The sequence below is a fragment of the Setaria viridis genome, chromosome 5 (assembly GCF_005286985.2).
Source record: "Setaria viridis chromosome 5, Setaria_viridis_v4.0, whole genome shotgun sequence".
NCBI lineage: Eukaryota > Viridiplantae > Streptophyta > Magnoliopsida > Poales > Poaceae > Setaria > Setaria viridis.
This window is the reverse complement of record NC_048267.2, coordinates 44,024,270-44,037,206: the sequence shown is the minus strand read 5'-3', so window position 1 is coordinate 44,037,206 and position 12,937 is coordinate 44,024,270. Positions and strand designations below refer to the sequence as shown.

General features: G+C 48.9%; 1 protein-coding gene across 1 annotated transcript; it reads right to left on the bottom strand.

The window, feature by feature from the left end:
• Positions 1-95: 95 nt before the first annotated feature.
• Positions 96-7,121, bottom strand: LOC117857686 (leucine-rich repeat receptor protein kinase MSP1). Its single transcript, XM_034740488.2, has 4 exons — positions 6,915-7,121; positions 5,055-5,158; positions 4,759-4,843; positions 96-4,279 (listed from the first exon to the last, which is right to left on the bottom strand). Exon 4 carries the CDS (start codon positions 4,255-4,257, stop codon positions 373-375), a length of 3,885 nt encoding a protein of 1,294 aa, XP_034596379.1. The 5' UTR covers positions 4,258-4,279; positions 4,759-4,843; positions 5,055-5,158; positions 6,915-7,121; the 3' UTR covers positions 96-372.
• Positions 7,122-12,937: the final 5,816 nt, after the last annotated feature.

Genomic DNA, 12,937 nt, shown 5'->3' with positions numbered 1-12,937 from the left:
TAAAACAGCAAGAAGTACTTTCAGTCAAAGCAGCGGCACAAACGGCAACAAAGTAGAATGGAGGAAAAAAAAACAGGAGCTGGATCTGACAGAAATAAGGATGAATCTAGTACTGTCAATTCTATTAAGTAATTCAACACAGGGAAAACGAAAAACTTAGCCACTGCAGCTTCTGAGCTTATGAAACACACCCTGCCAATTGAATACAAGATAAGAAACTGACTGGGGCCAGATTAAAAGGTTACATGAGTAACTACAGCCTGAACATGAGCAGCATTAGTTTCTCTCATTACAGCCACCGGACAGCTCACTCTACAGCTACAAGGAACTTACATTATTACATCAATAGCAAGAAAACATTCACCTCCGGCATTACACGTCCCTAGTAATTGTCACCACCGGAGGTCCACATTCCATTGTCTGGGCCATCTTGAGGCCCTTCACCACCTCCAGCATGGTTGGCCTCTTCCATGGCTCGTCAGCAGTGCAGTCCCGGGCAATGGCAAGCACACAGGCCATCTGTTCCCGCCACAAGCTTGATATTGGCAAGCAAGGATCAAACAGTTCATGCTCCTTACCATGTGCAATCATCCACCGCACCCAGCCAACTAGGTTTCCACCCCCTTCCCCCTCCTCTTGCCCTGTAGGTGGGCGTCCAGTGAGAAGCTCCAGCATGACAACACCAAAGCTGTAGACATCACCTTTGGTAGAGGATTTCATTGTCATGCCGTACTCTGGAGGTATGTAGCCAAACGTACCAGCGATGTCAGTGCTGACATGAGTCTCGCATGCGCTGATTATCCTTGCAAGGCCAAAGTCAGAGACCCTCGGCTCAAAGTTCTCATCCAATAGAATGTTGCTTGACTTCATGTCACGGTGGATGATATGGGGCACGAAGCCATGGTGGAGGAACGAAAGCCCACGGGCAGAACCGAGACAGATCTTCAGGCGGTCTGGCCATCCAAGTGCTTCGATGGCATCAGCCCGGTTCCTGAGCCACATCTCAAGACTCCCATTCTCCATGTACTCATATATCAAGAACCTTTCATCACCACACACACAGTAGCCAAGTAGAGGAACAAGGTTAGGATGTTTCACCTTTCCAATTGTCTCCATTTCAGCCAGGAACTCACGATCACCTTGGAACTGATGACCACCATGAAGCCTCTTGATTGCGACTCTCCGGCCTTCAGGAAGTGCTGCCCTGTAGACAGTGCCAAACCCACCATCCCCTATGATGTGCACCTTACTGAAATTCTCTGTGGCTCTCAGAATGTCATCTGCAGTGACCCTCAAAAGTGCATGTTCAAATGTTGCAAGATTGATACTCAGGGGTTCTCGAAACTTCTTCCCTAGGAGTTCATCACTTGAGGTTGGTTCAACAGTAGCCTTGGCCTTGCTGGCAGGTACAAGAGCCAATGGTCTGTTTCTCAATAGCTTCCATCTCACAAGAACCACCAGAACCACTAAGACAACAATGGCAATGATTATACTAACACAAACAATTGCTCCTCTTGGAACTCTTCGATCAGATGGATGAAGCATCTTATGATCAAAACCATTTCCAGTACAAATGCCTTCTGCAGCACAATCTGCTAAGGTGTGCATGCCAATGTGATTACCAGAGAAGTTGGCAAATGTGAGGCCAAATATATTGCAGATGCCACAAGGGATGGCGCCATGGAAGTTGTTGCTTGAGAGGTCAAGATAGTTCAAATAACTGAGACCAGAAAGTGAAAAAGGCAAACTTCCAGTGAGGCTATTGTTGTGGATATCGAGAGAAGACAGTTTTGTGAAGTTTGAAATAGACTCATCTAAGTTCCCTGAGAAATGGTTATTGCTTCCGTTGAAGAATATCAGTGAGCTTGAGGATTCCTTTTCTTTAGGACATGAGAATGGGATTTGTCCAGAGAGGCTGTTATTACTAACATCCAGATAGGTCAGGTCATCGACGCACAGTAAAGACTCGGGTAGAGTCCCAGTAAATGCATTACTTGATAAATCTAGCTTAGCAATGTTGGGAAGTATTTGGTCAATATTAGTAGGAATGTAGCCATCTAAGTGGTTATTAGAGACAAAAAGGCCTTGCAGTTGTAGTAATGGTGCAGACCAGGGAAGCATCGAGCCAACTAATGTGTTATCAGAAAGATAGATGGCTGTAACATTTGCCAGTTCACCAAGCTCTGGTGGAATGGTGCCACTCAGCATATTTCCCTGCAGGTTTAGCACTGTAACCATAGCACAGTTCTTGATCGCTGATGGGATATGACTGGTCAATCGGTTGTATGAAAGATCAAGCAAGCCGTGATGCTGAGTAAACTCCGAGTCGGGGTGAGCTGCATTCCCAAATCCGACACAGATCTCAGCAGGTATAGCACCAGACAGCTGGTTACTAGACAAATTCAGGGTGTTAAGAAATGTCAACTGAGATATGGCCCTTGGGATGTGGCCAGACAGATTGTTAGAGCTCAGGTCCAGGGTAACAAGGTTTGTGCAGTTGAAGAGCTCTAGTGGAATGTTCCCAGACAGCCTATTGCCATGTAAAGAGAGAGTTGTCAGATTTCTTAGAGCGCCGATTGACCGCGGGATAGATCCTTCCAGGTAGTTACTGTCGATTTGTAGCCTCTGCAAACTGGAGAGCCTACCTATGCTTTCAGGTATAGGGCCAGTAAGCTGATTGTAGCTGAGTGCGATCTCCAGAATAGTCGATGATTCCCACAAACTTTCAGGCAGCTTCCCTGTTAAGTTATTTTGGGACAATTCCACACTTACTAGTGGTAGCTCAGACAAGTACTGGGGTATCTCACCATGAAGATGGTTTCCTTGCAGGTTAAGTTCTGTAAGTTTCTTGCACTCTTTAAATGCCTCCATGATATTCCCAGTCAGATTATTATTGTGCAATATCAGCGACTGCAGCGATTTGCCCTTGCATATCTCAACAGGAATAGAACCAGAGAGCATGTTGGTTTCCGCAGAGAAAGCAACCAGATGCTGCAATGGCAGCACTGGCAGGGGTCCATAAAACATGTTCTGCCCCAGCGATATGGAGCGAAGATTCACCCAGTTCCGGATCCATTCTGGAATCTGACCAGACAGATTGTTCTGTCCCACATTAAAATTGGCAATGGCTTCTAAACCTGCAAGTTCTTCAGGTATAGAGCCAGAAAAGGAGTTGGTAGACAGATCAACATGCACAAGCTTCTTGCAGCTACCAAGTGCTCTCGGAATATTCCCACTGAGCCCAGCACCCTTTGCAAGTAGACGAGACAGATTTCCCAGATTGCCAATAGATGCTGGGAGTTCAGTATCAAAATTATTCCCTGATATATCGAGTAGCTTTAAACTTCTGAGACCACCAACTGTCCAAGGGATACCTGTGAGTTTGCATCCGGGGAGTATAAGCTCTTCCAGCAGCTTTAGTTCACCAATCTCTTCTGGAATGCTTCCACTGAAACCATTATGTCCCAATATTAACAATTGAAGATTCTGTAGCTGACCAATCTCCCTAGGTAGTGGCCCCACCAAGGCATTTGAAGAGAGATCGACTGTCACAAGGTTTGCCATTGCAGTTATTCCTGGGAATATTGACCCACCAAGATTATTCTGGCTTGCATCAAGGTGCAACAGCCGAGACAAATTACCCAAAGATGCTGGTATTGACCCATTGAATGCATTCATGTGAAGGTCCAGGAACTCCAGATTCTGCAGACTGCCCAGCTCTGGAGGAAGGGTACCAGAGATGGAATTCATGGATACAGATAGCTTCTTAAGGTACTGAAGCTGTGCAATTGCAGGACTCAATTGCCCAGAAAAGAAATTATTGTCAAGCTTCAGTTCTTCCAACCTACTCAGTCCATATAATGAGACAGGAAGGGCCCCCGTAAGCTGGTTATGACTCAAATCAAGGTACCGGAGATGGTGCAAGTTCCCCCAAGCATCTGGAAGCTCACCAGAAAACCCACAACCGCTGAAGTTGAGATGAACAAGTGATTGGAACGACCCGACGCATGACGGGAATGGGGCATAAATTGCCACAGAGGATAAGTCTATTTTCACAACAGCATGCCCCACACAAGTTATACCTGACCAGCTGCATGGGGGTGTTTCTGAATCAAACCAGTTACTGAGAAATCCTTTCCCTTCAGTGATCGCGTCCCTCAGGTTGACCAAGGTACTTATATCACTATGTCCAGCAAGGGCAGAGCTTGAGATAAAACATACAAGTAGGATCAAGGTGAAGAAACCATGGGATCCCATTGCCAACAGTTTTGATTGTAATCTGCAAGAAGAAAATAGTCAAGTTATTACTGCAAAAGATCCAAACAGAAGTCTAGCATAATTTTATCATGTCAATGTAACATGAGCTGCAGGACATAATATGTTCTAGACCTTTTCCTCAACATACAAAAGAAGTCAAATAAAGAGGCAATCTGGTTTTCAAATGTTTTGGACCAGCCAGATCCTAAAACGAATAGCTAGTTTATGTCCAAGAACAAAAGCCTCCAACAAAACATTAAGATTTCTTCTTATGTTGGTCATAAAAGAAGAGCACAGACAAATTAAAACGACTAGGAGACCATTAATAATATGTTTGTTTATCTCCTTCTCAGAGTTTAGAATTTGAACATATAATGCCTAATTTTTGTAATGCCAGAACTGTATGTATGCAATTCCCTAGCTATGTTTGCAAATTTGCAAGACTGAAAGACAGCTGAATGCACTTTTGGACAAAATGGAACAGTAATTGCATGTCAATACCTTTTAATTTCACAGTCTTCTTCCTTCAAGTGGCGCAGAAGAGAAGGAGCAACAACCAAGCGACAATGTATACTTAATACACATCCTGGACGAAAAAGGTCAAAGCCATGTCAATATACTTAATATATGATGGTTAGCCTTGGTTGAAAGTCATTACATTTGATAGCTTCCTCTTAAAATAATAGAGGTAATGATAGACATCAAACAGAGTCCTATCAATCACTGCAGGTGCATAACACAATGACAACTCCACAACTACCAGCATACAGCTCAAAAGAAGGAACTAACCAAATTACCTTTGGAACTATGGCTCTTTTCTCCTGTTCTCACAAGTTACCAAAGAAGTGCAACAGACGAACCATAATCAATCTAGGGCGTTATGATCTCCCAGAAACATGCCCTGAAGAAAACAAAAGGATGGAACACTCAGCTTCATATAATCATCAGCTCAAGGTACCAGGTAGCAAATACGCCCATCCTACTTCAATCAGAGCATCACACAGTATAAGCGGAAAGTTCCAAAATAAATATCAATCTCCCTTAGAAATTCAGAGTATGAAAATCTAGTCAAGACGCTTTGGAAAATGCCCATGGCGCTGTGTTTAACACCCTCTCTCCCACAAAGATACAGAGCAGTAGTACCATGCTAGGCCCCCAAAAGGCACAACATCATCATGTCTATCCCTATCTCAGATCAGCACGAATAAGAGCAGAAGTTACGGAAACCCCTCCCTAAAGCCAAAGAACCAGGGCAGACCGGCACAAGAAGCCCATGAATGCAGCCATCATAAGCCCTCGACTATTTTTTAGTAGTACAAGAAAAGAAAGGGTCACTACACCATCTCTCACACCAAAATCCAGCGTGCTACAGCTTTACATCTAATCAGATGAAACAAAACCAACCGATCATCATAAAGGCGGACAGGCATGCCGCCTCCCCCCACAGAAGCTCGGAAGAAGCAACCACACTCTCCAAACTCCAGGGCACAGGAAAGCCTACCCCCACACACAACATCTTGCCTGAAATCTCACCTCACCCGCAAGCTCCAACACAAGTGACTAGGCACCCGCAAAATTCAAGTGGACAAAACACTAGACACTGGCATGTCATTTACTCCTGCGCCGCTGCAGATTAAATGAAGGCAAGCATAGCAAACCCCACAAGAATCTCCGCAAACTCAACCCCATGACAACCCCACAAGAATCTCTTAACCCACCTCCCCAGTCCCCACTGACAGGAAGAAGCCAGCAACAGAATTGGACCAGATCAACAGACAATGTAAATAGCCACAGTGGCTACAAATTTCAGGGGGCTATCTGAAACTTGCAAGTGAGACACGGACTTTTTTTTGTCTTGACCCGGTTAATGAACTGTTAATCCCATAAACCCACTAATTTATGACCTGTTCTTAGATACTCAAACTACTGCTGGCATGACGGCTGGGGTATGTTTCTTCCCCTCTGATTTAGGCCATCATTTGGGTTGTGATTTGTTTATGGGTCCGTGTGGGGAGTGTGGGTGTGCTGACCAACCAAGTACAATTAAATAGTCGCATTCAATAGCAGCATTTCCATTAAAACAACAGCCAGTACTACCACTGCTAGCACGTAGCCCGAGACAGCACGAAGGAATTGAAGCCACGGCACGGGGAGCGAAATGGGGGCGGAATTTGGAGGAGCAAAAGGAACGCCTTTTTCCCAAGCCAAAAAATCGCAAAAGAATTAAACCAAAAAAACCTTAGACCACGAAGAACAGAATCATCAGAAACAAAAGGCTACAAAGTACAAACAGCGCCCAAATCGTCTGAACCCTTTACTCCTCTCCCAACGATTTTATCCGGATCAAGCCCGACGGTGGCGCCACCGGACGACTGCAACGGCAGAATTCCACGCCGCGGCAGTGCCATGTCACCGCATCGTCCTCCCCGCACTCCGTCGCTGCCCGGGACATGAACAAGCGCGCAGAGCACACCAACAAGTGGGAGGATGCAACGAGAACGAACCAGGCGAGAGAACTCGGTAGCAGAACAACGCCACCACCACGAGCACACACGACGCAAGGCCACACCGCAGCGTCTATCGCAGGCCTCGTAGCGCCGCAGCAGTAGCGAGCAGGGAGGGAGAAGCGGGGAGGAGAGGAGAGGATCATGCGTTACCTCGGCCGGGGGTCGCGGGGACTCCGCAATGCCGGCCGCCGGCGGTGCCGTGTGCTCCTGCGGGGCGTGGGCGTGGCGCGGGCACGAGGGAGGCGTGAGGCGCGAGCGGCGAGACGGGGCGGTGGGGGAGTTCACGAACTGGGGACTGGGAGGGTGCGTGCGCGAGGCGACGAGGGGGGGAGAGGGAAGGGAGGCGGTGCTGGGCAGGAAAAGCCGGTGGGTTTTCCTGGTTGCCTTTTGGTGTTGGCTTTCGCGTTCGTTTTTTTGTGCTTATCGCCTTCCTTTTCGGTAAAAAGCCGCAGGCGCGGTCGCGTCCGTTTTATGTTTTGTTTTGTTTCTAGCTCTTTTTTTTTAGCATTTGTTTTGTTTCTAGCTGGTGGTCTTCCGTTCCCACAGTTCGGTGATACGTGTTCATTCTCCTGCCCGGAGTCACTACACGCAACTGCTTAGCACGGCATGACATGATTGATTAGGTGATTATACAGGGTTGCCATTTTAATTGTGCACGTGTTTATTTCATTATTATGCATGGTCCATCGTTAATACTTTCTCTATTTCTTTTGTTCAAAAGTTTCATATTTGTAAAAAAAAGCAACAGACGGGTAGATGAGTAGATGACTCCATGCGACACTACGATCTTGCTACGCTTGGATCTCTAGTTGCATCATTGTTTTTCCCCTTGTCTTGCAATCACCTATTGTGCCCAACAACAACGAGGAGTTATCTTGTATTATGACGTTATTTCTAGTATATGGTACATTTAATAACAGCGTTGGCAGGTCTCTTCTGGAATTCCAGTCAAATAAACTAAGCACAACCTGAACAAAAACATTGAATGGTAAGAACAAAAGTAGTTGATTGTAGTGTCTTCTTGTCAGCATCTTTTGCTCGTCTCTTCTTAGAGCCAAAGTAACTGTCATGAACGTGCGCACGCCACGCATGGGACAAAATACTGTGACCCCAATCGTAACAACGTCACCTCACATCACAGAACCGTACGTTCTTGCTCACCAAAATGCATTTGAATTGAACTCGGAAAACTAGAATTTGAGCACAAATGGAGCCGCAAAAGAAACTACGTATCTGATTGGACTTGAGTAGCTAGCCACCTCCCTTCAAAAAATGGCTTCGCTCTGAATAGATACAGAATCAAATCGGCTTGACGCATGCAGATCACTGGTCCATCCACAAAAACAGAAGCCCCCCAATTCAAAGTTCCAAGGGCTCCAAATCTCAAAGGTCAAAAGCTCCAGCTGCGTCGCCCACGTTCACTGGTTACTAATTGGAGGTGCTGCCACCGGCACCTAGCTCGTTAAACCCCTTGCCTCATTTTGCCGGGGTGATATCGACACGCCAAGCGCCCGCGCGCCCAGAGCCGAGGACCACACCACCTCACCGCACCGCGCAGATTCTCACCCAGCTGACAGACAGGCTCACGGGCACCGCCGGGCGGCCGAGCCCGTGATCGCGGCAGGGCCAGAGAGCTCCTGCTCCGAACTGAACTGAAGCTGTAACCGTGAAGGCAAGCGCCAAGCGGGGCGCAGCCGCACAGTGGGAGAGAACGGAGAGGCGAGCACGCGAAGGGACCGAACGGTTCGTGACCCGTCCGACGGGCAGATGGATGGATGGGATCGCGTACGGGCACTGTGCCGTGCGGTGCGGTGCAGCACGGGTACGGGGCCAGGTCGGGTCAGCTCGAGCCGGGACCGGTCGGTTCAGAGCAGCAGCGGCCACGATAGCCGATAGGGTCCACTGGGTAGCACGGCAGCGATCGATCTCATGATGGCACTTGGCACGGATCGGGTGGGTCGCACAATCATACGGCTCGGAGCAGCTTTGATCTATTCTCCCTTTTGACTGTGACTGGACTTGCTTTGATCTAATCTTCAGTTGCTGCTGGCCTGGCCTACTGCCAGTTTATCTCTTTATCGTGCATGACGATAAAAAAAGGTTGGCACTGAACGCATGATTGTTCCTTCGTGTTGATGTCCCTTGGATGGATCATGGATGCCCTTTGCGCGGCAAGAATTCTACGGAGAAGATGCCACCAGAACTCACCGGGAACAATTCGACTTGGTTCAAAATTTCACACATTCCAGCTTCGAAGTTAACCAGTTCAGCTGAATAACACCCCTATGCATCCACATTTCATTTCATCACGAGCTCCCCGGTCGTTCCTTCTCTCTTGGGTGGCAATGGCTTGCCGGCTTTGCCGCTGCTTCTGGAACTAGGGCGGCGTGGGCGCGTGGCGATGAAAATGAAACGCAGAGGACGAGGGCTACGAGGGAGGGAGACGGATGGACGCTTGCCGTCTCTGCCTCGGCTTGTCCCCCGCAGCTTTACGTGCTCCACTCCGCTTCAACGCCTGTCGCTTGGCCTTGGCCCCCTCCATCACGCATTCAACACTCTACGCCACGCCACGCAGCAGGCGGACCATCAGATTTTTCACGGCCGGACCAGAACAAGAGTTAACCGTTCCACGCGACGCGCGGCGGTGCGCACGGCTTGGCCACTTGGGGCCTTGTGTTCATGGCTCGTGATCGGCTGCATGTACCGGAGCCCGGACCTGACGGAGACGGCATGGATAACCTGCGGAGAATTCTGCCGTGGGTGCCTGGGTGGGAGTGGTTGGCGTGCCGTGGAACCACGAGGCTTGAGGGAATGTTTAAAATTTAACTCGGATCATGTTTGATGACAATTAGGAGGATTAAACATAGATTAATAATAAAAATAATTACATAAATAAGGTTAATTCGCTAATTAATCCTGATTAACGCATGTTTTCCCGTACTGAACGAGCTCATGCATGGTCAGGGATGCCGATGGGACGGCAGAGTCTTCTTTCTTTATGGCGAAAAGCTGGAGCCCGCCTGCCCGGTGTCCCCACCACAGCGGACTCCAGGCCGGGGGCCACAGGGGGTTCAGGGTTCTGCGGCGAGCAGTGCAGCTGGTGGCTAGTGCAGGCTTGCAGTTGCAGAAGCGGGACGGAAGGGAACTGGGAAACTGCTCGACTCCTCGTGCAGAGAGAGACCAGAGGAGAGAGAGCCAGAGGGGGAGAGATTCTCTCCTCTCGTCCCCGGGCTCTGGCTGCTGGCACGTGCCAGCTTGTGGCATGTTGCCATGTAGCCCATGTTGCGTTGCGCACAGGGCGCGCGCGAGTCGCTGTGCCTGTGAGGTGGGGGCCCCGTCTGCAACCGCGATCACGGGAAAGGGACGCAGGGCGAGCGCCATGCGCCCATGCCGTGCCATCGAATCGAATCTGGCCCCTGTCGTGCTTGCTGTTGCTCTACTACGTCCTCTCGTGTCTAGTAGTGCAATGCGCAGACCTGAGCTGAGGCCGAGACAAGTGTGCCGGACTGCGAGTTCCACGGTATCTGCTGCAGTTAAACCAGTAAAAATGGCGCTATACTGCCACTAATACGAAGGTCCTGGTGTGATGGCAGCAGAACCGATGTTTGTGAATGCCCTAATAACAAGCGTAGACTAATGCTGTTCTCACATATTTTACCATTTTACCCTCTCCATTTCTCTCTCTCGGCCTGCGGCCTGACAAGAAGAGTTGATTGATGAGAGGGGCCCATCATTTTTCGTCATCGATTCGCTTGGCGGTGAAGCCCAACGCCGGGGGTGAATAGTGTCGGTTTCGGCCCGGTTAGAATTGTTGGGCTTTTGCATGAGCCCACATGTCAGCCATACATCTATAGGTCCACCGGGAGGCTTGGACAGTCTTGCATACGGAGCTGCACACCGAGACATGTCGGACATGAAGACTACGAAGCAGGACGGCGTGATCTACGTGAAGGACAAGAACTAGTCGAGGATTAGAAAAATACTCGTAGCAATTAGAGTAGGACTCTCTAGTCGAATCCGACTAGTACTCTTGTAAAACAACCGACTTGTAATGCTGCTCCCGGCAATATAAGACGAGGCAGGGACCCCCTTCAAACATCATCAATCAATACAATCCAACCAACACAGAGGACGTAGGGTATTACGCGACATAAGCGGCCCGAACTTGTCTAAATCGTGTGTTCGAGTTCACTTTCGAGTTCCAGGTCTTCGGCAAGCCCCACACATTAAACACTACCTCAGATGCCCCATCGGTAGGTTGCCGGGTCTAAACACTGACACCACGTGCACTGAATAGGGGGTTGGTCCACATATTCATCTTTACCATTTCAACCAGAGATTGACATCTCCATTGTAACCTTGGCAATAGAGTCTCAAAAAAGAACATTGCGTGTCCACACTCTTGCTGGTTCTAGAGCATTTCGCAAGCCGCCGTATAAGAAGGGCTTGTAGCCACTTAAAATTATTTTTTTTCCCAAAATTGTGTTTAAGAAGAAATTGAAGGGATGTAAAAGGCACAGGAAGAAGAAATCCACTCCACGAGGGTAGCTTTGTTGGGTATGTTGGGGTTGGCACTTGGCACCACAGTGCCGTGAACATGATGAGACTCGGATACGGGCGTCGAAGGTTGAAACCCATAAGGTCATTTCGATCCATATACGGCGGTTAGGGACTTGGGGTTTGTGGGAGGAGGGCATGTGCCCTATTTTTATAGATGTTGTCCTTTCCTTATATATTCACGATATTGATATAATGAGGTTTCATGTGTTGTAAATAGAAAAACTAATGCGAGAGACGTCATGTAAAAATCGATGAGATTGAGGTGTAACTAACCTATATGATCCACTCTAATTGAGAACATTCCAATAACACGATCCTAAAGTTGGGACTTGCAGGAGACGACGTGCTCCGAAAAGGCTGCAAATGCAATTCGAGTGAATTGTCTGTCCATCTTTATCTTTAGGGTCTCCAAAAATATTTGCATGTTCACTCTTATTGTTTTAGAATGCCTGGTCGTGGAGCATATCGCAAACCGCTACACAAGAAGGGCTTGTTAGCTGTCGCATATGTGACTGTCATATGTTTTTTTTCCACACATCGCAAGCTTTTCTTTCTTCTTCAACACTTATTTTTTTCGTACGGAACATTTTTTATTAGCGAGAACAAATAGTTGTTTGCGGTTGTAAAATGGTCTATTCGCACCCAAAAGAATGTTCCGTGGACGGACAATAGAATTGTTAGGCCCATGGGCCTCACCTAGTCACCAATGCGACATTTAGCACCCACCCAATTGTTCTTTCTCTCTTTTTTTTCGCCGGTTGTGATCGTGAAGGAAACGAAGGGGATGCGAAAGGCACAGGAAGACGAAATCCACTCCGCGAGATTTCGTGCCTGCCGCGGTGCCGCCGCACTTTTCCCTTCGGAAGTGGCGCGCGCACGCATCTGATGTGCCGCACGCGTCCGGCTCCCGTGTGATCCAGCGTTCCAGCACCACGGTCGGGCGGCGCGAGTGACCGCCGCCGCAGCGAGCGGCACGGCGACATGGCGCATCCATCGACTCCCACCCAGGCCCGTGGAGACCACCGCCGCACAGCACGACGCGCGGCACTCGCGTCGCGTGCATGCAAGCTCGGCTTCGCTTCACTTCACCTCCAACTCCGAGCCGTAGGAAGAGGACCGGGCTCGTAGGCCCAAAGCCGCCGGAATCGCACACGACACAAGTGGTCGGTGACCACGAGCGAAAGGGAGAGGGGGGAGAAAATTGGAAAGCGGAGGGGAGATACGCGGGCATCGATCGAGCGGAAATAAAAAGGGGAAAAAGCCAGAAGCCGGGAGAAGGGAGAGGGGCCGCGGCGGGGGAAAAGGGGAAGGGAAGCTGGAACGACTGGCTGAGGTCACTCCGGTCGCATGCCCTTGCTCCTCTCCTCACAATTCACACCCGAACAAAAAGATGGCCAGGAAACGAACGCATAAAAGCCGGGGCCGAGCTTGAGGAGAAAGGGAAAAGGAAGAAAAGAAAAGGCGGAAATGAGCAGCAGCCCCGCACTGCGAGATGCATACAAAAGAGCACTGCAAAATTGCTAGCTGCACGTCGGCTCGTGCACCACCGGGATTCGTTACGTGGTTTGTGGGAAATGGACTTACATTCCATTTGGCAAAAATAGACACGGTGG